This window comes from Triturus cristatus, chromosome 5_2 (genome assembly GCF_964204655.1).
Source record: "Triturus cristatus chromosome 5_2, aTriCri1.1, whole genome shotgun sequence".
NCBI lineage: Eukaryota > Metazoa > Chordata > Amphibia > Caudata > Salamandridae > Triturus > Triturus cristatus.
The window spans coordinates 10,268,070-10,292,983 of NC_140588.1; the positions used below are offsets into that span (position 1 = coordinate 10,268,070).

Genomic DNA, 24,914 nt, shown 5'->3' on the forward strand with positions numbered 1-24,914 from the left:
AGTACTGATGTCTGCGCTTGGGTGGTGCCTATATAGGCACCGCAACGTCATAACCGAACCTACCGAAGACGTCACGTGGAGCGTATGGAGCCACCCGACACAGCGCACAAGGGGTATTACTCAGCAAGTTTCCATATCCAGCCTGATGCCTGGGGAATTCAAAGGTAAGGAATCTGCAGCTCGATAGAGCCTCTACCAGACAACGTGTTACCAAAGGAAAGTAACTTGATCATTAAGTTAAGCTATCAGGTAGAACCAAGCATTGTGTGGAATGACTATCGACCACTTAATCCTGCTATCCTGTTTTGGTCCAGTACTGGGTTTTCTAATTTAACACATCGTGTGTACATGAAGATGCTGTGTCCCTGGAATGACACTCACACAGCGACACCAATAATGATCTAAATTTGTTCAGTTTAAAGGAAAACAGCCATGCTAAGCAAAAGATAAAGTCCATCAACAATGAACATCAAACATTTAAAGCATTCATTACTATGCTCTTATAGGAGAGGTGTGTCCTTTTTGCCTTCCTGACAATGCATAGTTAGAGACCAGCAACTCACACGTGGCAGGTTGTGTGCTATTTCCCTAATGACAACAATGGGCACTCTAATATCGAGCTGTGCACATGGCCACTCAAATAATAAAAACTGAGCTACATAGGGGAGCTGATATAACCGCACCAAACTAGTCCCACTTAAATATGATGTACTTGCTTAGAGTGAAATATTCGTAGTGATACTTAGGTGGCTATTAGTACAGCAAATGCTGTTTTACAGGAGCCCAGGAGTTTGATGGGCTGACCACATCTCAAAAATAGGGCTCTTTTACCATTCAGGCATGGTCCATGCGTGCATTATGGCTTGCTGCACCCTTGCTTCACCACTGCACAGGAATGGATTGTTGTATATAATATTTGAGACTGTGCATAGATTTACAACATACAAGCTACTAAGTCAGGCACACAGCAATATAAACTTCTTGTTCTCAGCCACAGCTACATGCACAAAACGTGTGTGGCGGGCTGCATTTGGGGAGGGGGAGGTTGGTTGCAGGGCATGGCTCAGGCTAGGACCTACAGCCAACCCCCTGCCACATGGTCGCAGGGCCTGGCTGCAGGCACCTTTAGATTAACTTATGGTAATTAAATAGTACTTAACGTTAAAAAAAACCTAGAAATTCACTGAAAAATACCAATGTTACAGGGAAGTTATTGTTAGGAAATACCATTACAAAACCGTAGAAATTCACTGAAAACCCAAAGGTTCAGGGAAGTTATAGTTAGGAAATGGTATTATAAAAACCTTGGAAATTCACTAAAAAAACAGAGGTTACAGGGATGTTACAGTTAGGAAATAGAATTTTTTTAAACTCAGAAATTCACAACAAAAAATATCAAAGGTTACAGGAACATTATAGTTTGGCCCAGAATTTACACACACAAAACCATAGAAATTTAGCAGTTATAGTAATAGCTGTCTCAACTAACTACAACTTGTGACCTGAGGTTACTATATATCTGAAACTGCTAATTACCCCACATGTTACATCAATCATGACATCTTCTATGACATCGTTGATAATATCACTGCAACATTTGCAGTTAAATTATTGATGAGAAAACTGGGTATGGCAGGTGTATGAATTATAGTTACCTTAAGGCATGTGTTATAGTTACTTGAGATAACTGTAATTGCGGACTTTCTATTGTTTTGTGTATGTAAAATCTGAACCCAACAATAACATCCCTATAACTTTTGTTTTTTTAATGAATTTCTAAGGTTTTTAAAATTATGGTTTCCTAACTATAATATCCCTGCAACCTATGTTTGTGTGTGTGTGTATATATAAACACATCCAAGTCCGGTTTGTGCAAGGCTGGTGAGTGGCGGTCTGAGATGGGACACGGGCAGCCCCTCACTCTTAACTACAATTTCCTGCTCTTCATTATACAAGAAAACTCAGACTCTCCAGTATGCTTAATTCTTCCATTTAATAATTTTCTGACGCATTTCGACACTACGCCTTGCTCACAGTCATAGCATACAAGCCAAAAGCTTCCATGTTTAATAAAGTGCAAACAGTAAAACCGGACTCCACCCCACACAACCGTGTGAGACAGAGTAGCTGGGTCAGCCCTGCATTACTTAATCCTATGCAGGCAAGTAAAAACAATCATAATTTATGACACAATGCCTATTGGAAAAGTTCCTTTGTTACAGCATGCAATTATACTTAAACAAACTTACTAGTATTGTTTAGTAACAAGCAAACATGAATTGCAGACAATAAATAATGATTACCAAACACAATTCATCATGTATAAATGCAAATATTTGAAAGAGCAAGAAGTGCATACATTTAAAATGTCGATTTTGATCTGAAACATCTGGTTTTGCCCTTGTGGGCTTTGAATATATACAGAACAGAGAGTCTACTTCAAGTCTTACACATAATATCCTGCATGGCATAGGCCCGCAAATCCTGAACGAATTGTGCACACTGTATGTTCCGGCTCAAGCCCTGCGGACCACATCTGGCCTGTGTCCCGAGAGTGTGCAGGACAAGAGCTGGGGGACGCTCGTTTAAGGCTATGGCACCCGCCCTTTGGAATTCCATTCCCCCTGCTGCTCGCAGCACACAGGATCATTGGGCCTTCAGGAAAATTATCAAGAAGTGGCTTTTCTCCAATCGATAGTTTAACTCTCCTTCCTGTCTGCTCATGTTAGTTTGAGCGCTGGAACGCCCCGTTGCTGGAGTAGCCATGCGCTTTATAAGAACAGTTAAAATGACATAATAAGAACAGTTAGAACAATTATGTAATTATCGAAATTCATTGAAGCCAAAATTGTTACTATAAAGTATAACTGATTCTGCCCAGGTTGGCATTGGCATTCAACATCAAAACCCAAATAAAATGAAATATTTTCAAGATAAAGTTGTTTACAATGTCATGGTAGCCACACAATTAAGTTCAAATCAAAGCCAAATCACAGTGTGAACGCCGCTCAATTCATGATGTTTTCAGACGACAGAAGATTCCCATTTTTTTTCTATCTCCAATAAAGTGCTTTTACCTAAAATAAAAATTGTAAAATAAGTTTTAAAACAATGTCTGAAACTACACAATACGATTCATTATTGCACTCATCAAACTAACCCAGATGGACAGTTAATTCCTCACTAGAGTTCAAGCTTTGTGGGGTCAAAGTTTCAAAGTCAATGACTCCAATCTACGCAATTTCAATTCACGTTTGCCACCCCGTACATCCATGTCCACTGACAGTCTCGAGGAATGGGTTACTTCACAAACATAAGGATTTGGACAGTGTAATGAGAGTGAGATTTATTACTACTTTTTCAGATCAGGCACATAATTTACGGATGATTTAAAAAACATTGGCATGTTTTGACATCTGATGAGGTTTAGAACTTGCACCTCCACCCCAATCCCCAAATTACTTTTAGTAAGAGTAGATAGATCTTTCAGGGATGAGCTTAGTCATAATATGATTATATGCATGGACAAGTTATCCAAGATGGGCAGAGGAGGATTTTTTTGCTGCAAGAATTGTAGGGTGTGCAGTGGAAGTTTTGATTGTTCTAGGTTTCAAATACTCAATTCAACCAGAGAGTTTACGATCAAGAAAATCTTGACATGTAACATCGCATATTGTGTGTATGCTCTAATTTGTTAGTGTAACAGGATATCTATAGGGAGCACCATACATAAGGCTAAGAAACGAGTCCTTTAACATATTCAGGCAATTAGGCATAATGGTAAACATTATCCAGTGGCCCAACATTTTTTTGAAATCCACTTCCAGAATGAGAAATTGCTATGCATGATTGTAATTGATGCAGTTCAGATGGATGTATAGGGTAGCAATCGTGAATTGAAATTGCGTAAATTGGAGTCTAGATAAATCATTGACTTTGAAACTTAGACCCCACAAGGCTTGAACTCTAGTGAGGAATTGACTGTCCATCTGAGTTAATTTTATGAGTGCAATAATGAATTGTATTGTGTAGTTTCAGACATTGTTTTTAAACTTTTTTTTACTGAATTTTACAATTTCTACTTTAGGTAAAAGCACTTTATTGGAGATAGAAGAAATCTGGGAATCTTCTGTTCTCTGTAAACATCATGAGTGGAGTGGTGTTCACACTGATTTGACTTTGATTTTAACTTAATTTCTTGGCCACCATGACATTGTAAACAACATTATCTTGAAAATATTTCATTTTATTTGGGTTTTGATTTTGAATGCCAATGCCCACTTGGGCAGATTCAGTTATACTTTATGGTAAACATGTTGGCTTCAGTTAATGTTGGTAATTGCATCATTATTCTAGCTGTTCTTGTTATGGTATATTCAAGGCCCACATGGGCGAAACTGGATGTTTCAGATCAAAATCGACATTTTATAAATGTATGCACTTTTTGCCCTTTCAAGTATTTGTATTTATACATGATGAATTGTGTTTGTTAATCATTATTTATTGTCCACATGTCATGTTTGCTTGTTACTAAACAATACTATCAAGTTTGTTAAGGTATAATCTCATGCTGTAACAAAAGAACTTTTCCAATAGGCATTGTGTCATAAATTGTGATTGTTTTTACTTGCCTGCATAGAATTAAGTAATGCAGCTCTTTGCCAAGAGGGCCGACCAGCTACTCTGTCTCGCACTGTTGTGTGGGGGTGTAGTCCGTTTTCACTGTTTGCACTTTATTAAACATGGAAGCTTTTGGCTTGTATACTATGAGCAAGGCGTAATACCGAAATGCGTCGGAAAATTATTAAATTGAAGAATAAGCATACTGGAGAGTCTGAGCTTTCTTGTTTAAGGAAGAGCAGGAAATTGAAATTGTAGTATATATATATACATATATTTATAATATATATATATATATTCACTGAAAAAACCATAGGTTTCAGGTATGTTATAGTTAGGAATTAGCATTTAAAAAACCTTAGAAATTCACAGAAAAAAAACATAGGTTTTAGGGGTGTTATAGTTAGCTGGACATTTCACTTGTACAAAACCAGTGAAATTCCCCCGTTATAGTTAGTTCAGCTAACTATAACTCGCGCGCCCGCAATGCACTGCTGATGACGTCACATATTACATCACTCATGACATGGTCAGTGACATCACTCATGAGATCACTGATGACAACGCCCAGATATATCTATTTTTGTCCTTTAATAGCTAAAAAACTACTGAACAGATTTACACCATTTAACAAAAAGGCACGAATCTGAACCAAGGGCTACCTTTTTGCCAAATTTGGTGTAATTCCGTTCAGCAGTTCGGGCTGTAGCTGCGATTAAAGGTTCCTATGGAAAATTGCATGGGAAAAACACGTTTTTGGACCCCCCTTTTTTCTCGGCCCCCACTTCACGAATCACCGTGAAACTTTCAGGATAGGAGCGGACCGGAGCGCCCTACCAGTTTTGAAAATTTCGCGAAGATTCGTCAACCGGCACCAAAGTTATTGCAAATAGAATGTTGCAGATTTACTATGGAAAATAGGTCCTAACTATAACTACCTACTGGCGACCGTATATGTGTATATATATATATATATACATATATATACACACACACATTTTGAGGTCATACTCTAGGGCTCAGCGAAAGCTTTGTCAGCATTCCTGCAGGCTCTTGCATGTACATATTTTTGGGTTAACATCACCTGCTCTCAGGCACGGCTCTGGTACACAAAATACTTGTACCTGTCATTAAGGTATACATACTCTTGCCTGCAAATCTTAATCACTGACCTTGATAGGACTGCTGGAAATGTTTTGATCTTCTCCGTAACAATACTTTTAAGTCTCTGTGAACCACAAAACAGGAAAAATCTGGTCTGCTCGCTCTTCTAATGAATACATAAATATAATTAACATAATTATTTCATAGTATATTAAACATTTTGCATTGAGGAATGTGAATTGATGAAAACGTTATTGGCTTAGCGTGTTCTGATTTTTCGCAAACATGTTAACGCTCATTTGAATTCCTGAAATTTATAAATATTTGTCTTGTTTTTCTTGATAGTGTCTGAGCATTTTCTTTCGTCTTATGATGTTGACTGCACTCAGGAAACCAAGAAGGAAATTGTGCAGTGTATGGGCTCTTTTCAGGATGGCGTGGCTGAAAAATGTGTTGACTACTTCCAAAGATATCGACGTGCCACACATGTAACACCCAAATCTTACCTCTCCTTCGTTCAAGGATATAAAACTATATACAGAGAAAAACATGCTGAGGTGCTTACACTGGCTAACAGGTAATAGCATGCATGAAGACATCAGTTTTTAAAAGAAAAGTATGGAATTATATGTTAATGTTCCAAAATTGTTTTACCTATCTAGCTTTTTTCTGTCATTTTAAAGCACTTTCAAGTTATCTAGTTACATTTCTGTCGGAACCCTTAGTCTTGGTAACGGGTACCTTTCTTGTCCTGTGCTACTGTACATCTCCTTTACTATGCAAGAGCAAAGACATCTACTTTGATAAAGCTGATAACAGTTTACAAGCAATGCGCCAGATTCCCAAAGATAGATGTTAATGTAAATCAAAAAGAGTACAAATATGTTTTTTTGTAGTTGTAGATTTCTGACTTTATGTGCGTTCACAAAAGCAACATGAGGTATGTTTGGAAAGCTATAATTCTCGTCGTTTTCTAGCTGCAAGCCTGCTATTCTGTGCTTATGCCAGAGAGGTTTTCCACTGTGATATATTTGCCACATTTCTATTTTGGGGGGAGGCAGACAGGGAAGTGAACTACTTGGAAAGGGAAGCGCAGGCGCGGAGGTACGGTGAGGGGGGCCACCCTGGAAGAACGCTGCGGGGTTGCTATGCAGACCCCACACTTCTACCTATGTCATTGAGCTAATAGATAGTGATTTGTGGCTGGTCACTTCCCCTTTGGACTTGCCTGAAGTCATGTCCACCATTTATGTTCAACTTTACTCTGCCGGATCGAAAAGTGACCCGGAGACATTACAGAGTTATTTTGCCGCCATCCAGCTATTGTGGCTGTACCCAGGACATCGAGAATACCTTGATGCTCCCATCACGCCAGATGAGATGCCGGCCTTAGCCAGGTCTGATGGCTGAGACGGGCTAAAGCCGGCATTCTATAAGGAGTACCCATACTCATCCCGTACCTCAGAGAGATGTACGATTCGCTGACCTTTGGATGGCTCCCCGCATCTCTCAGAGAGGCAGTTATAAGTTATAGTGACCGTACTAAAACCAGACAAACCTGCTGAGCTCTGTGATTCTTACCGCCCCTTGTCAAAAAGATTTTGTTTTAGTAAGATATACGCGAAAATATTGGAGAATTGTCTATTGCGCCTTATGCCACTGATCGCAAGACCAGACCACTTAGGCTTTATCCCTGGACGTGCCACATCACACAATCCTGGCACCATTTTTACTGTGATGCTCCACATATACCCTTCAATATCAGCAGTGGGCGCTCTGCTAGATGCCACAAAGGCGTTTGGTTCTCTTGAGTGGACATTTCTGTTTACATTGCTCTGACGCCTGGGGAAAAGTCCCAACTTTATTCAGAAAATACAGCTTTTATATTCCCTCCCCATGGCTCCTGTCAGGCTGAAGAGACACGTTTCGGAACTGATAGCAATCAAGCGGGGCACTAGGCAGGGATGGCCTCTGTCCCTGCTCCTATTTGCCATTGTTACACATCCATTTGTGGCTAGACTGCCTCAGCACCATGCTGAACCCGACATTGGTTTCACTAAATGTGGCCTAGTCGTGTCCATCTATGCTGATGATATTACTCTTTACATATGTGATCTGCTGATAAATCTGGAGCCAATGACGCAGGAGGTGGTCCGCTACGGGGAGCATTCGGGAATTCAGATAAATTGGAACAAATCGATCCTATTTCCGCTAACGGAGCTCATGACGCCATATAAGACTGACTTTCCGTTAAATTGGGCAGAGGAACCGCCCAGATACCTTGGCATATGGTTGAGTAGAGACCCAGAGGAGCTTTGGAAGGTGAACTTTGGACGCACAATGGATTGAGTAGAGACCCATATTTAAGATGTGGATCAATCTGCCACTATCCCTTGTTGGCCATATTGCCATTGCAAAGATGATAATGCTCCAGAAATTTCTATATCTTTTTGCTAATGTCCCGCTTCCACTTTTGGCACAATTCTTTAACCGTTTACGGTCCAACATGATTAAACTTGTATGGGTAGGTCAACAACCGAGGGTGGCCTACAAACTCCTAACATTGCCACCTGTGTGTGGAGGATTGGGAGCGCCAGACATGCAACTGTATGCTCTATGTGCCCAGGCCAAGTCCTTGCTCTTTTGGCTCCACCCCACCCCTTCCCAACCACACCTAGCGGCAGAACGTGACCAAACGTTTCCATAGTAGTTTTCAACTGCACTGTTCCAACCATACAAGACACCCAAGGTTGAGATCAACACTGTAGAATTCGTGCATTGGGTATGGGATGGCCTCCCAAATGGGCTGGACTCACAACACTATATGCGCCTTCGGTACTACTGGCAGATAATCCTGTGTTTCCCCCTTTACAGGATAGAGGTGCCGCCGGATGTGCTGGAGCGCTGGGCATCATTGTTTTTGCGAATTTATATCCAGACGGACAGTTTCTCCTCTCTTTTGCAAGCACTGATACACACATGCTCGCGCCGTTGGATACACTATTGTATTATCAAATCAGAGCTACCTGCCGCACAACGCATGACACATTTCCTGCTCCTCCCTTGTCTCTGCAGCACAGGAATATATCCACACAACTACATCGCTGCACAAAATCATCACTCCGCTTCATACACTTTCTCTGGCAGATTCCCTGGTGGACACTCTTAGGGTTCGGGGGGGGGGGGGTCTGGGAAAGAGAACTGGGCTCCGACATATCAGACGTGCAATAGGTCAATTGCTGCAGCCAATATATGTGACTGTCCCCAAACTACAGGCTGAAACTAATATACTTTAACTACATACAATAGAACATATCACACTCCATTGCAACTCCACAGAAGGGTACTGGTAACAGACTTGCGCTGTCTACACTGTTGCGAGCCAGAGACGGCATTCTTACAGTTGTCCGGGACATGCCCGGGGGTGGCGAGATTTAGGGCTGAAGTCTGTAGCATAGTGAGTGCCATTGTAGAGGCCCCATTCCTACCTGATCCCATGGTGTGATTAATTAGGTATGTCAAAGATGCTCTGGACGGATACAGACGCCTCATTGTGATGCTACTCCTGCAGGCTAAACGCAGAGTGGCGATATAGAGGGGGAGGATGTAGTTTCTTGTGAGCCGGGCCTGGCTGACTGACGTCTCCTACTGCCAGGAGCAATTCGCAGCATACTGCGACCTCATGCCACTTACAACCTGCCCCAATGACATTTGGGAGCCCTTTGTCACTTACCTTCGACTCAGCGACAGTGACAGGACAGACACTGCGACTCTGACTCCTCTTAGTGTACACAGTGCTTAACCGTGACAGCCCCCTGCTGGATCGGGGTACTTTGCAGGATAGTAGCTATTATACTAGATTCACATTGAGGTTATATGTGCTTTGTGAGAGCTACATTTACTGTACTCTGCACTTTGATCAACTGTGTATTGGAACACTGTGTTCTGGATCCGTGTATGACTCTGTTGAGGGGATCTTTTCATGATTTGTACCTCTTCCTAAAATTAGAAAACAACAATAATATATATATATATATATATATATATATATATATATATATGTGTGTGTGTGTATATATATATATTTGGGGGGAAACGCCAATTTCCTGTTATTGTCTCCTTGCTTTTCATCAGGTTAAAAAATTAAGCCACTACACTCACATAAAATTTGAAAATAATCAATTCCACCTACACATCATGTGAAGAATTTACGTGACTATTTTGTGTTTTTAGTGTCGTTAACTACCTGAAAAACATTTTTGAATTCTAGAAAGTTCTCGCATTTTGAAGTTTCCAATAGCTTTGCATAACCAGGGCCTGCCCTACCCATTTCTTTCCCATAACTACAGTTACAGCTTTAGAAAATCTATCCTGCTATTGTATGTTACTCTACTGCACGAAAAAGGTTTATTATTTGGGGTGTATAAGATTTCACCTTAAAGCATTACCTGCTAGATGTCACACAAATTAAATCAAATAAATCCTTGTTCAATCCCTGGTAATGTGAGATAAACAGTTCAGGCTTAAATCAAAGGCAATGTGTAAAGTATTTCAGCAGTGCATAAACGTAGAAAAAGTCACATAAAACACAATAAAACTCCACAACTAATTTTAAACTAAAGAGAATAACATAATGAATAAAATAAGACCAAAATGACAGTAATCTGATAAGAGGAACCAGAAATATGAATTTTTAAAGAACTACTGTGAAAAAGCTCCAAGAAAAAGAAAGCGCCCTATGTAAGTCAATTGTCGCAGTAGACGAGTATCAGGGTGCAATTTCAAGCCAACCACAATGGAGCCCGGGTCGGATATACTAATTGAATTGGTCACGGTGAAAGTCTGGAGATCAAAAAGTTCAAAAGGTCTCCCAATTTGGAAAGGGATTGTGGCACTCTCTTGAAGTAAAATGTTGACATTTCTTCTAAGTTGAAACCCTTAATGTGACTGTCACTTTCTGAGAAGCTCTGCACATGGGACAATGCTGAAATTGTAGGGGGTGTTGTGGAACCAAAGGCAGGATTCTTGAATCAGATTGGCCTTCTGGAGCTGTTGAGGTTTCCTGCAGATTATTCTCTAAATTCCATCTCAGAATGGAACTTAGTTGATTTTCTGCAGCACAGAGATCTCTGTGCAGGACGAAAATGAAATTCTGTGTGACGCTGTGGAACTGCCAGTTGAGCACGTTTTCCGGCACGCACCGATGGAGCTCTAGAGGTAAAGTTTTCAGACTTTCTTATGGTGCACAAATACCACACGAGTACACTTCTAAGCCCCCAGGACCTCAGGCAAAGGCACCTAGAGACTCTCGGGGTTTTAAGCAGAGGTCTACAGCAAAACCTAGCCCTTGCCCAATTGGCAATGGTCCACTGACATTATTCAGAGGAATGTCAACTTTAGCTTTTTTATGCTCCTAGAACCACCCAGGGTACCATCCTTATGATGTTTAGAGATCTTTCTGTCCTTGGATTTCAAGCTTAAGGGATCCAACCTCGTCAGGTACTTCTTACAGGTCACGGATGCTAAGTGCAGTAGGCTCAGTCCACTTCGTGTCCTTACAAAAATACAGCAGTGTTCTGAGGAAGGCTGGGTGAGGTTCTAGCTCTCCAGAGATTATCAGCCTATGGATGAAGAACATACCAAGACTCTCCTAGTTCCCATCTGACCAATGGAATAAATGTTCCCAGGCCCTGGACTACATACTTTTTCAGTATTTAATGTTTGCCTTACTCCAAACAGGCCGAAATTGCAGTGTGTCAGGGCAAATCCAAAATGGCCAAAGTCTTCAGCAATACTAAACTTCAAAACTTGGGCTCTGAAAACTGAGGCGCGTAGTAGAGTGTACTATGGAAATTAGTAGTGTCCCCCAAATGTTACATTAAAATTCAGTTTGAATTAGACCCTGCCCTCATAACATAAAATGAGTCAGACATCTCATAAGCCAAAGCAGGGTCCTTCAGGAACGATACAGGAGATGCACATGCAGGATATGCCACTGTAGTGCCAAGAAGAGGGCAGAAGTCCCCACCCTCTGTATTCTGTTGTGTTCGGTTGCGTCATCATTATCCATTCAGGTCGACCTGTCAATAAAAGTGGTCAGTTGTGCTCCTGGAAGGAATTACTTTGCTTTGTTGTATCTGACAGGCACATATTAGAATAATTGATGTCCCACAGAAGCTTACAGTCTCAAAGTAGAACAATTCCATAGCAAACTAAATGGTTGGCCATTCTGCATACTTGTGCTCAGCCAATGCTTTTGAAATGTTACAGCAAAAGAATGTACAGCAAGCAAACACTCTAAAATACTTTAAACATGCCTATGTCAAAGGGCAGTGCTCTGATCTAGTACATTAGCTTTAGGTTGAAAATAAATGATTGCAAGTAAAATAAAGTGTGACAATAATGCCATAAAAAACTCCATTGCCTGCTGCAAAATTTCATTTTTTTGCTGCAAAACGTGTTATTCTATGGCACAATATTCTAGCTCCAAAGCTTAAATGTGATACTGGTGTGTAAGAAAGTAGGATCTGCTTTCATGATTACCCCCAGTTTTACTAGTGCCAGTATGTTTTTTGGACTTGTCTGACTGGGATCCTGCTAATCAGGACCCCAGTCAGTGTGTTCCCTCCCTAAATTTGACAAGGTAAGTTTGTACCTCCACAATTGGCTGCTGGTGTAACCCTACAAGTCCCTAGTATATGGTACTGAGGTAACCAGGGCAAAGGTACAACAGTGGTCTCCCCTGGGCTGCAGCATGTATTATGCCACCCATGAGAGACCACTCAAACTATGACAACAGACCTGCCATTGCACCCTGTATAAGCTGGTGCTAGCACCACTTATGACAGATATACGTGTTCTTATATCTAAGGTCACTACACTTAAAACCTATAAGTCACTCCTTAGGCAGGCCTTTCAATCCTGAAGGCAGGGTGCTGGGTTATAAGTGTGTGGGTGCCCCTGCATGAGCAGGACACCCCTGCAAACCACCAAGTCGATTCTCCAGGCTTTGTAAGTATGGTCAGCCATTTTGATACATATAGTGGCCATCCATCATTATGCAATGGCTAGCTATATAGTGGATGTGCCGAACCTGGGCATGTTTGGTTTGAAACATGTTGAAATCATACACAACACCATTACTGGTGTTGGAGGGTTGATTCCATGCACTGGTGGGCTTCTCCGGTTAGTCCCCAGTACTCCCGGTTACAGCCTTCCAGGGTCTACCAGCAAACTGGTGCTGCTACCGGCCCCAGACACGATTCTGCCATCCTCATCTTGAGCTGAGCTCAAGCAGGGGAAGGTAGAACAATAGGTTTCCTATCACAGGGAGGTGTCACCATCTCCCTTATAGGACTTAGTGTATGGGGCTGGGGTGGGAGTGCTTGCCAGCGCCACCAGACTGCTTTGAAAGGCACATTTGGTGCCCTCCTTGCATACTCCAGTTGGAACCAGTTCTGGGAACCCTTGGCTCCCGCAAAGGTGCGAAACTGCACCAAACACATGGGAGTATCCTCCGTGTGTTCAGCCCCTCCCCTGGGAGGGACCCCTGAGTCATCCTAACCCCTTTCTTAGGGTACAAATGGGCTTACCTGTGGGTTGGTCCTCAGAATCATCGTGGGTCAAGACTCGAACCTGAAACCACATCACTCTTCAACCGTCTGGACACCTGGACTTCGCCTGAAAACAAGACTACATCAAGGAAGACTTTTGCTGCTCCTTGTCTCGCTGTTCTGCAAGTCTTCTTGGTCATCTGTGTCTGTGCTTCTTCCAGGATCTTCACCACACCTGTGGGCATCAAGGACACCCGAAGTAATCTCCCTTGGAGTGAAGGAGTCACTCGCCTGCAGGCACCACAACAAAGCTGACCGGTCTTCTGCTCCTGGCCACCCATGAACTTCGAAAGGCTCAGCAACTGAGGTCATGGTTCTGCAACTCCTCAAGGCCTGAAAGTCCTCTCTGCAATTTGGAGGCCAGTATCCCTTGTCGGAACCACTGGGACCAAACCACTGTGCTCCGTCTCGACTTGCTGTTGCCAAAGCTTGTTGGCTCTGTGCTCCATAGATCTTCAGGCTACAAGAAGCTCCAACCTCCAGCATCTCCTCCTGCCAAGATCAGCATCCTCACTGAATCCTCTGCACCATGGGCCGTCATCTTTGGTGAGCTGCTTCAGGTCCTCTTGCAACTCCTGTGCCCTTGGCCTGTGGGTCCTCTTTAGAGTCTTCTTCTGCTCCAGTGGGCTGCCCTGCTTGCGTGAGACCTGCTCTGACTCTCCTGCTTGTGGTGAGTCCCTTGGGCCGTGCTGGTCCCAACGTTGCTCCGTCTTCGCTTTCTACGCCAGTTGCAGCTCCCAAGGCTTGTTGGTGCTCCTGCCAGACACCAACTCCCCTGTCTCGAATTCTGACGTGGGACCGCTCATGCTCGGCTCCTGGTCTTCCTGAGCATCGCCTGGCCCTCACAGCTGCAGTAAGAAGGTCATGGTCAACTCCTTTGAACTGTCTGTCATCGGTGGATACTGCTCTTCTGTGCCTCCTGGCACCTCCGGGTGGCATAGACTCTGTCCCCTCTGCTTGCAAGTTCTTCTCTTCAAGTATCCACCTTGGGATTCCACCGGACTCTTGCACAGTCTTTGCCAGCGGCATCTTTACTGAAGTCCTCCATTGTGGTCTACAGTGGTTTCTGACGTCACTTCGCACCTATGCATCCGGCTTCCCTTGTGTAGGTATCCTGTTTCCTGGGGTATCCAAGGGTGGGGTGACTCTCCAACATTCGGTCTTCCACTGGGTTTCTTCAGGGTCCACTGGGTAGGTCCTTCTTCTCCAAAACTGCAACTGTGTCTTTCCCGTTGACTTCTATTGAGTACGCGGCTGTGTTTCCACTCTGCAAACAGCCTCAGTGAGGTTCCTGTGTACTTACCTAGGATTGAACAACAATGGTTAGCCTCATGAAGCACACACCATTTTTGTTAACCAATACATTCTAGACAAATAATATAATAAACACACAAGATTTCTTGTCTTTTCTGATGTCGTTGTGTTTTATTTTCTTCGTTAGGCCTCCTTTTAGCCACGTTGGAAACCCATGCACACCTTTCTTTAATTGTCTAACAACAAATGATCACAAATTCTCCTATGGTTGGATTGGTGACTTGCCAATTATGAGGAGAACTGAGGCATGCTTTATTGTTAAAAAAAACTGTAACATGGCGACGGAACAACTGTCTTATGTGAATTCCTTATATAAGCGCATGAGTAAATCACCTATCTCATGTGTCATGCATAATTGACAAATGTGAACGAGAACCTCTATTTTTCCTTTCTATCCCAAATTTCACTGTTGCAGGACTTCTGTCTATGGTAGTGATAAGTAACTTTAGGGGCAACCCGTGATTTATAGCCACACGTTGAGAAATAATTGTTCCTATTCTGTCTGACTTTTTTTTAGCAGTCAAACCTGTAGTCAAAAAGTAAGATATGAAATAATAGGTTTCTGGGTTAGGTTTAAATATTGACCAAAAAGTAAATACATAGTACAAAGATAAATTACCAGCAAATCTAGGTGTGGTTAGATGAAAAACCATCACTAGCATTAGGTACATATGACAATACTTTTTGTAAAGTAGTAAGTTCTACTGAACTTTTTGGATCGGTAGTTGAGGGTCTATTACAACCCTTTCTACAATCCTTTAGAAGTTTAGTTTCCAGTAAGGGAGCTAGGTGCAACACCACACTACATCTAGTTTACCATGCCTTTAGTTAGGGAAGCCAATTGGCCCCAATCTTCTAGATACAGTGGTCTTAAGTTCCAGGAACTCAGGACCTGGGCTGCATCAAGGAAGTTAAAGACAGGTAGTAACCCTAACACTAAGCAACTCTTGGAGCTGCTTCTGCATGATGACCGCCAGAATCCTGATAGTTCAGAATGGCAGGATAGTGTGGGTGGGGTAGCTTAAGAATATGAGTCAGGGGTTGTTTGTCCTAATGATCCTAATTCTGAGCAAGACCAAGAAGAGTCTGAGGACTCCACACTGGGGAACTCTGATCCCCAGGGAATTGTACAGGAAGTATAGAGGGCGTCCCTAAAGGTAGGTCCCCCTTTATTCCTCCTGGGAGGGTGCAAAGAATACAGGGGGGTCGAGATCCTCCTGTGTTAATTCCAATGCCTCTCATAATTCCATAGGGACCTCCATCTCTAGTCAGAGAGAAGACTCCTTAGACAGGCAATACCACCTACTTAAGCTTGAGATAAAGCTAAGCGTAGAATCAAGCAAGAGCAGGTGGCCCTTGATAAGGAAACCTTGGAAGTACAGAAGGCTACGAAGATTTTGAGAATAGAGTCCCGTGGTGGCAGCACTAGTGTCCATAGGGCCAGGGAGCAATCTTTTTGAAGCTAGGAACCTGAGCAGAATAGTCCCTCCTTACAAGGAGTGGGATTCTAGCCATAAATGGATCATTGCCTTGGAGAGGGCCTGTAAGGTACTGAAGGTCCCTCGAGGGCAGCGTGCAGCTATTTTGTGGCTCTTGTCATTGTAAAAACGGAAGATGCTGACAACTATACAGTCTTGAAGAGTAACCTCATAGATGGGTTTTATTTAACCACTGAGCAACACGGGGTTACATTCAGGGACACACAGAAGGCACGCGTCTAAGACTGGGTTGACTTTGTAGATGGTGCTAATAAGGCTGTGGAAGGCTGGCTTCATGGAAGTATGGTGCATGACTATGGGGAATTGTATAATTTATTGATGAGGTAACACATCCTTAATAACTGTCCAAATCAGCAGTTCCACCTGTACCTGGTGGACTCTGATCTGACCTTTCCCCAAGAATTGGAAACAAAGGTAGACAAATGGGTCCGTACTAGGATGAAGCAGAAAAACAATGGTAGTAGAGGTGACCAGAAGAAGCAAGATTCTTCAAAGGCCCAAGAGAAGGTTGGGGGGGGGGAAAGTAAAAACAAAATAAATCACAAAGATTCCCGGAAATCTTCCTCTGGGGTGCGTCCCAAAACTCTTCTTTCTCTGGTAAGGGACCTTGGTGTTACCTGTGTAAGGAGAAAGGCCAAGAGCAAGGGATACCAATTGTTCTATAGCTAACACCAAAGAACGTACTACTACTGCCTCTGAGGCAACTAGCAACCCCTTGCACTTGACCTGTAAAACTAGTAGTAGTGCCCCCAAGGGTTTAGTAGGGTTAACCTTGGGTTCTGAAGTGGGTTATGGCCTAGTCAGAAAACCCACTCAGGCTGTCCTTGTCTGTGACAGTGGCATGGAACTTGTCAGTTTACTTGTGAGTTCCACTAAATTGGGCAAGTACAGACAACAGCCTCTGATTAATGGTCAGGAAACTGTGGCATAGAGGGACACACGGGCCAGTGTCACTATGGTGAATGAGAAACTTGTGTCTCCTGACCAAATCCTACTTGGTCAATTTTACCAAGTGACCAATGCAAGCAATGTCAAGACTGATCATTCCTTGGCATTTCTAAATCTCAGTTGGGGAGGGGTAACTGGCCCTAAAAGAGTTCTGATTACCCCAGATACACCTGTGGACTGTCTGTTGGGCAATGACTTGGAAACTTCAGCCTGGTCTGGAGTGGAGTTCAGGACACAATCGGAGATAATGGTAACCTCTGCCAGTGCATTTTCTGTTACTAGCGCTCAGGCCAAACAGTTAGGCACCGAGAGAGCAGCTAGCTCCTAAGAGAAGGAGCAGCAAGGGTAAGGATCTATCCTCCTCCCAGATTCCCAGTAAGGATCAGGCTCCTGAGGGACATGACCCTAGCCCCTCTGAGGGAACTGTCCTAGAGGAAGTGGGGCCTGACATGGCAGACTTCTTGGGGGCACAGGGGGCCCTTCCACGGCAGACTTGAGTCTGGAGCAGTAATCCTACACCTCTCTTGAACAGCTCAGACAGCAAGCTGCCACTGAGGAGGCAGTGAATGTCAGTGGGTCCCATAGGATCTATTGGGAAGATGTGTTGTGACCCCACAAGGCTTACCTTCTGCTTGTGAAGCAATCCCGCAGGGACAACGTGGACAACCACCAACGGCTCCCTCCTTCTCCCAGAAAGAACTGACCAGGCTGAAGAGGGGACTGGGGGAGGCAGCCAAACATAGGTGAAGACAGCGTGGAAGGAGGCTTGATGGATCTGCCCTCAGGTGTTCTTACGGTCTCGTGGAACACACCGCCTGGGGGATGGAGCAAATGGGTAACACTCACGCCATTTACAGAAAGCATGTACAACAGACAAAGAACACAAGAATTATGTAGTCACCTGGGGTGCAGCACCTCGGAGGCGGAGAAGTATAGTTGGTTCTAGGGCCGACCAACAAGGTAAGTGCTCCTGCAATGTCCAGGAATCAAGGAAATGCAACACGGTGCATCCGCACGAGTTGCTGTAGCAGGGGGAGAGGTAAGCGCTCCTGCGCTGTCCGAAAGTATAAGGGAAGCGACTCCGTGCACCTGCACGAGTCGCGGAAGAAGAGGAGATTATGCGCTCCAGTGCTGATATGCAAAACAAATGAAAGCGACTCCGTGCCCCAGCACGAGTCGCGGAAGAAGAGGAGATGATGCGCTCCTGCGCTGATATGCAAAACAAATTAAAGCGACTCCGTGCCCCAGCACGAGTCGCGGAAGAAGAGGAGATTATGTGCTCCTGTGCTGGTATGCAAAACAAATGAAAGCGACTCCGTGCCCCAGCATGAGTCGCAGAGTCAAGGAACTGTGGGCTCCCTTGCGCGGTCTGGATGAGTTCTCCGGTTGCTGTTAGAGCATTCGCTAGCGCTCCAGCGCTCCCGCGAAGCTCAGGCTTTAATACGAAGCGCTGTTTTCGGGCTGCTTCGCATCGGATATGCAGTCTTCCCCGTAAGTGCCGGTCAGCTGGTGGGTCAGCTGCTTCCATGACAGGAAGGCAAGACTGTCAACCTGTCCGACGTGGTCCAGCAGCAAGGAAGTTGGCATGCACGCAACACACCGTGCACCAGCGATACTATGAGCGAGGGAACATGACAGCACCTCCCCTTAAAACAGTCCCACCCCGCCGGCTAAACAGGGGTGGCAGGACGAGGCTTCTGGGGATGCCGGGCATGGAAGGCACAAACTAGACTGGGTACATGGCGAACATGGGATAGGGGCTCCCAGGACCGTTCCTCCGGACCATACCCCCTCCAATCCACTAGGTAAAAGAGCCTACCCCCAGTCCTATGGGAATCAAGGATAGCCCGGACATCGTACTCCTCATGATCGTTCATGAAAACAGGAGAAAACAGGAGGTGGGGGAGAAGCAATCCGGCAGTCAGGCTGTCGAGGCCTGCCGGCGCGCCTTCGGGCCACGCAAGTCCGACTGGGAGGCCTAGCGAGCCGGCAGCTCCGGCCCAGGCGCCGTCGTCGACGTCAGTCCCGACGCTGCAGGCCCCCGTGGGATCCAGGCCTGGATCCCGGTCGACGCCGGTTGACCTTACGACCCCTTCGCCGGTGCCGACCCCTATGGTGCCGCCCCCGGTGCCGTCTTTGGATGGCATCGTCCCCAGTTTCAACCCGGTCCGGGTCCGGCATCGGAGCGGCGCCACCCGGCGCCGTCTCCGGCGCCAATGGATGAGCAATTCATCTACCGCCCTACTCCGTCCTTTCAACCTGTCTACCAGGAGTCGGATGACGGGGACGACTGGGAGGGGTTTGAGGACCCTCTGGCACAGCAGTGCCAGTTTGATCAGGACTGGGCAGAAGACTGGGGGATGCCAGTGGTCTCGACACCTCCCATGACACTGGCTTCATCTCTCGTCCCTCCTTGGCTACGGAGGAGGGTGCAACCTATTCTGTGGCGCTGCGCAGGGCTGCCGAAGCCCTTCATCTGGAGCTCCCTGCAGTGGCCGTGAGGACTAACCTCCTCACTGAAGTGCTTCAACCGCCAGTAAGCTCTTCGAAGCCTCTACTGCAGTTCATTGAAGCACTGACTTGCGTTCTGATGGGCACCTGGTCCAAGCCCTCCACAGTCACTCCTGTGGACCGGAACGTAACCCGGCGCCACCGCCCTGCACCGGGCGACCCCAGCTGTCTGTTGGTGCACCCCACCCCTGAGAGCCTGGTTATCCAGGCCTCTACGTCCCAGACCACCTTCCCGTCCGCTCCTCCGGATCGGGAATCCAAAAGGTTGGAACAGTTTGGGAAGAAGCTGTTTTCCTCCCTCACTTTGGGGTTGCGGTCTATTAATACCGCGTGCCTTTTGAACCGTTACACCCACTCCTTGTGGGATACAGTGGCGGACGTGCTGCCCCAGTGTCCGGAGGAGGCCTGGACACGGCTCGCCCAGGCTCTTGCTGAGGGGCGGGATGCAGCACGGTACTCAATTCGATGTGGGCTAGACACCACGGACTCGCTAGGTAGGGCGATTGCGACGACGGTGGCGATTCGTCACCATGCCTGGCTGAGATCCACAAATTTCCCCGGGGATGTCCAGGGCACCCTCATGGACATGCCCTAAGATGGCAGTTGCCTTTTTGGGCGACAAAGCGGATAGTGCACTGGAGCGCTTTAAGGACTCCAGGGCTACGGCCAAGTCCTTGGGCTTCTTGGCCCGCGCCCGCAATCTTCTGCTTTTCGCCCCTTTCGTGGCCGAGGAAGGGCGCCCCCACATGTCTGTCTAGCCACAAGCCGCAGAACCAGCCTCAACGCGGTCGCGGACTCGGCCGAGGCGGAGCAGGGGGACAGAGAGCCGGTCAGCCCACATCTGTCCCAGCAGCATCTGCCTCAAAGCCTTCCTAGTCTGACCTTTCAGGCCAGTGGGAGGCAGGGTTCGCCATCACCTGCTCCACTGGCGTACCATCACGTCGGGCAGGTGGGTGCTGCAAATCGTCCGAAGGGGCTACTCCCTCCCCTTCGAGGCGATCCCTCCAGCCATGCCACCGCATGTCGGAGGATCACTTGCAACTTCTGCAGGAGGAAGTTATGGCCCTCTTGGCCAAGGGGGCCATCGAGCGCGTTCCTGGCCCAGAAGTAGTTTGGGGTTGATATTCCCACTACTTCCTGGTTCCCAAGAAGGGCAAAGGGGGCCTACGCCCGATCTTGGGCCTCAGGAGCGTCAACTCCTTCCTCCGGAAGGAGAAGTTCAAGATGCTCACCTTAGCTGAGGTTCTGGCTGCCCTAGACCCCGGAGACTGGATGGTAGCGTTGGACTTGCAGGACGCATATTTCCACATCCCTGTCCTGCCGGCCCACCGGCATTACCTGCGGTTCACGGTAGGCCACGAGCACTTTCACTTTACCGTGCTCCCCTTCAGCCTCACCAGTGCCCCTCGGGTGTTCACGATAGTGATGGCGGGGGTCGCAGCTCATCTGCGCAGATTAGGGGTTCCAGTCTTCCCCTATCTCGAAGACTGGTTGTTGAAGGGGGTCTCGCCCCAGGCAGTCATCTCCCACCTCCAGACTACGGCCGATCTCCTGCCTTTGCTGGGGTTCTCCATCAACGTGCTGAAGTCGCATCTGAGTCCCTCCCAGAAGCTCCTTTTCATCGGAGCGGTTCTGGACTCTGCACAGTTTCGGGTCTATCCTCCGGAACAGCGGGTTCGGGATATTCAGGCTCTGATTCTGATCTTTCAGCCTTTATCCCGAGTTTTGGTCAGGTTGGTGCTGTGGCTGCTGGGTCTGATGGCCTCCTGCATCCTGCTGGTACATCACGCCAGGTTGCGGATGCCGGCTCTGCAGTGAGACCTGAAGTTCCAGTGGGCTCAACATCGGGTCAACCTGTCCGACCACGTCCTGATCTCGGAGGGCACTGCAAGGCAGTTGCAGTGGAGGCTCACGGACCGCGATTGGGTCGGTGGCAGATCCCTCTCCCTACCCCAACCGGAGGACGTAGTGGTGACGGATGCGTCCTTCCTGGGATGGGGGGCCACATGGGAGAGGCAGAGATCAGAGGCCCCTCGTCTCCGGCGGAGTCCCGGCTCCATATCAACCTATTGGAGCTGCGGGCCATCTGGCTTGCACTAAAGGCATTCCTTCCCTCTGTTCGGGGAAGTGTAGTGCAGGTGTTCACAGACAAAACCTCCACCATGTGGTATTGCAACAAACAGGGCAGGGTGGGGTCGTAGACCCTTTGTCAGGAGGCTCTGCGCCTCTGGACATGGCTGGAACATCAGGGCATCACCCTGGTGGTTCAACACCTGGCGGGCTCTCTGAACGCCAGGGTGGACCAACTCAGCCACCGGTGCATGATGGATCACGAATGGCGTCTGAACTCGGACGTGGCGCAAGGCCTCTTTCGGCAGTGGGGAGAGCCTTGGTTAAATCTATTCACCACCGAAGAGAACGCGCAATGTCATCAGTTCTGCGCGTTAGAATTTCCAGTTGATGCCATTTGACTTGCCTCCTGAAGTCTGGGATGTCATTCTGGCAGCCAGGCGTCCCTCCACTAAATCGGTATACGCCTGCAGGTGGAATAAATTTGTGGCATGGTGCACAGCAAAGGTTGTGGATCCCCTTTCCGCCCCTCTTTCTGAAGTTATCCTCTTTCTTCTTTTCTGGCCCAGCAGGGCTCTGCTCTGGGCACCCTCAAGGGATATCTTTCAGCTGTTTGTGCTTTCTTACGGCTTCCTGATCAGACTTCTCTTTTCAAGTCCCCTGTTGTTGCTCGATTCTTTAAAGGCATTACTCATATGTTTCCTCCTGTCCCGTTCGTAATGCCTCAGTGGGACTTGAAGCTGGTGTTAACCTATCTGATGTACGCTCCTTTTGAGCCACTTCATAATTGTCCTCTTCGTCTTTTGACTCTTAAGACTGCTTTCCTGGTTGCCATCACCTCTACCAGACGGGTGAGTGAGCTCCAGGCTCTTTCTTCTAAGCCTCCTTTCCTCTCTGTCCATCCGGACAAGGTTGTTCTCAGGACTCGTCCTTCCTTTCTCCCTCAGGTGGTAACTGCCTTTCACATCGGCCAGTCTGTACATTGCCCACCTTCTTTCCGCCTCCGCATCCCTCAAAAAAGGAAGAGAGGCTCCACCGTCTGGACCCAAAACGAACGCTGTCCTTCTATGTGGACCGCACAAAACAGTTCCGGGTGGATGACCAACTCTTTGTTGGCTACGTGGGTGCTAAGAAGGGGCGGGCAGTGCACAAGCAAACCATCTCTCGGTGGGTCGTTTTGTGCATTAAGGCCTGTTATTCCTTGGCTAAGAAGAAACCTCCAGTGGGGCTGAGGGCCCATTCCACTCGGGCCACGTCGGCTACTACTGCCCTGGGATGGGGAGTCCCTCTGCAGGACATTTGTCAGTCAGCAACGTGGGCCTCGCTGCACACGTTTGCCAAGCATTACTGCCTGGACAGCCAAGTCCAGAGAGACGGATTCTTTGGCCGTTCCGTTCTCCAGGACTTCCTGGTGTGATCTTGGTTCGCAGACCCACCACCGGGGTTGGTATTGCTGGGGTATCTATTCTAAGGTAAGGAATCTAACTAACGTGTTTCTTTCAGAAGAACAAGTTACTTACCTTCGGTAACGATATATCTGTAAGAAACATTAGTTAGTTAGATTACTTACAGCCCCACCCATCCTCCCCGCTCTGTGAACTGACATCTAGGGTTAAGGTCATCCCTGTCAGGGCCCTAGATTCTTGGCACCAGTGTCGGTTTCTTGCATGGCTCTGCGTTCCTGGCGCGGAAACCTGTGTATAAGAACTGACGTCAGCGCGCGAGGGCGGCGTCTAAGTACTCCGACGACGTCATCCCGGCAATCACGACGCCGACGACGGACGCGGAGCCGTAGACGACACCTAGCGACGCGCAAGGGTATTGCTGACGAAAAATCTTTCCGGATCCAGCCTGACGCCTGGGGATATTCTAAGGTAAGGAATCTAACGAACTAATGTTTCTTACAGATATATCGTTATCGAAGGTAAGTAACTTGTCCGTCGGGGTTGTCCATGTCGCCCGGGCGGGATGTATAACGTGGGCTTCGTATTCTGTCGTGACCCCACAAGGCTTACCTTCTGCTTGTGAAGCGATCCCGCAAAGACGATGTGGACAACCACCACCGGCTCCCTCCTTCTCCCAGAAAGAACTAAATACTGACCAGGCTGAAGAGGGGACTGGGGGAGGCAGCCAAACAGAGGTGAAAACAGCTTAGAAGGAGGCTTGATGGATCTGCCCTCGGGTGTTCTTAGGGTCTCGTGGAAGACACCGCCTGGGGATGGAGCAAATGGGTAACACTCACGCGATTTACAGAAAGCATGTACAACAGACAAAGGACACAAGAATGATGTAGTCACCTGGGGTGCAGCGCCTAGGAGGTGGAGAAGTGTAGTTGGTTCTAGGGCTGACCAACATGATAAGTGCTCCTGCGATGTCCAGGAATCAAGGAAATGCAACACGGTGCATCCACACGAGTTGCTGTAGCGGTGGGGGGTGGGGGGGGAGGTAAGCGCTCCTGCGCTGTCTGAAAGTATAAGGGAAGCGACTCCGTGCACCTGCACGAGTCGTGGCAGAAGAGGAGATTATGCGCTCCAGCGCTGATATGCAAAACAAATGAAAGCGACTCTGTGCGCCAGCACGAGTCGCGGAAGAAGAGGAGATGATGCGCTCCTGCGCTGATATGCAAAACAAATGGAAGCGACTCCGTGCCCCAGCATGAGTCGCGGAAGAAGAGGAGATTATGCGCTCCTGCGCTGGTATGCGAAACAAATGAAAGCGACTCAGTGCCCCAGCACAAGTCAGAGTCAAGGAACTGTGGGCACCCTTGCGCTGTCCGGATGAATTCTCCGGTTGCTGTTAGAGCATTCGCTAGCGCTCCAGCGCTCCTGCGAAGCTCAGGCTTTAATACGAAGTGCCGTTTTCGGGCGGCTTTGCATCGGATATGCGGTCCTCCCGGAAGTGCCGGTCAGCTGGTGGATCAGCTGCTTCCGTCACAGGAAGGCTAGACTGCCAACCTGCCCGTCGTGGTCCAGCAGCAAGGAAGCTGGCACGCACGCCATCAAAGTATCAAATTTACATTTTACGCCATACTGTCAGTGAGGGAACATGACAGCATGGTCTTCTGTTTTCTGAGTGTAGAGACTCCAAGCCTGGTGCCACAAGGAGATTGTTTTTTAATCTCTGAAGTTCAGGGGTTTTCTTCGTTCCCTGGCACACGACATTGCCCTTTGCAGGGCATCTTGGGCAAAGCAAGACTTGGTACAGGTTTGTCCCTCATTTTTACTGGCCCCACATG

At 46.9% G+C, this 24,914-nt stretch overlaps 1 protein-coding gene across 1 annotated transcript in view; it reads left to right on the plus strand.

Moving 5' to 3' along the window:
* Positions 1 to 24,914, plus strand: part of DNAH5 (dynein axonemal heavy chain 5) — a 5,853,083-nt gene that overhangs the window by 4,099,063 nt on the left and 1,729,106 nt on the right. Inside the window, exon 56 of the mRNA XM_085606747.1 lies at positions 6,070 to 6,301. Within this exon, the coding sequence (XP_085462873.1) occupies positions 6,070 to 6,301 (232 nt within the window). The remainder of the gene's footprint in view (positions 1 to 6,069; positions 6,302 to 24,914) is intronic.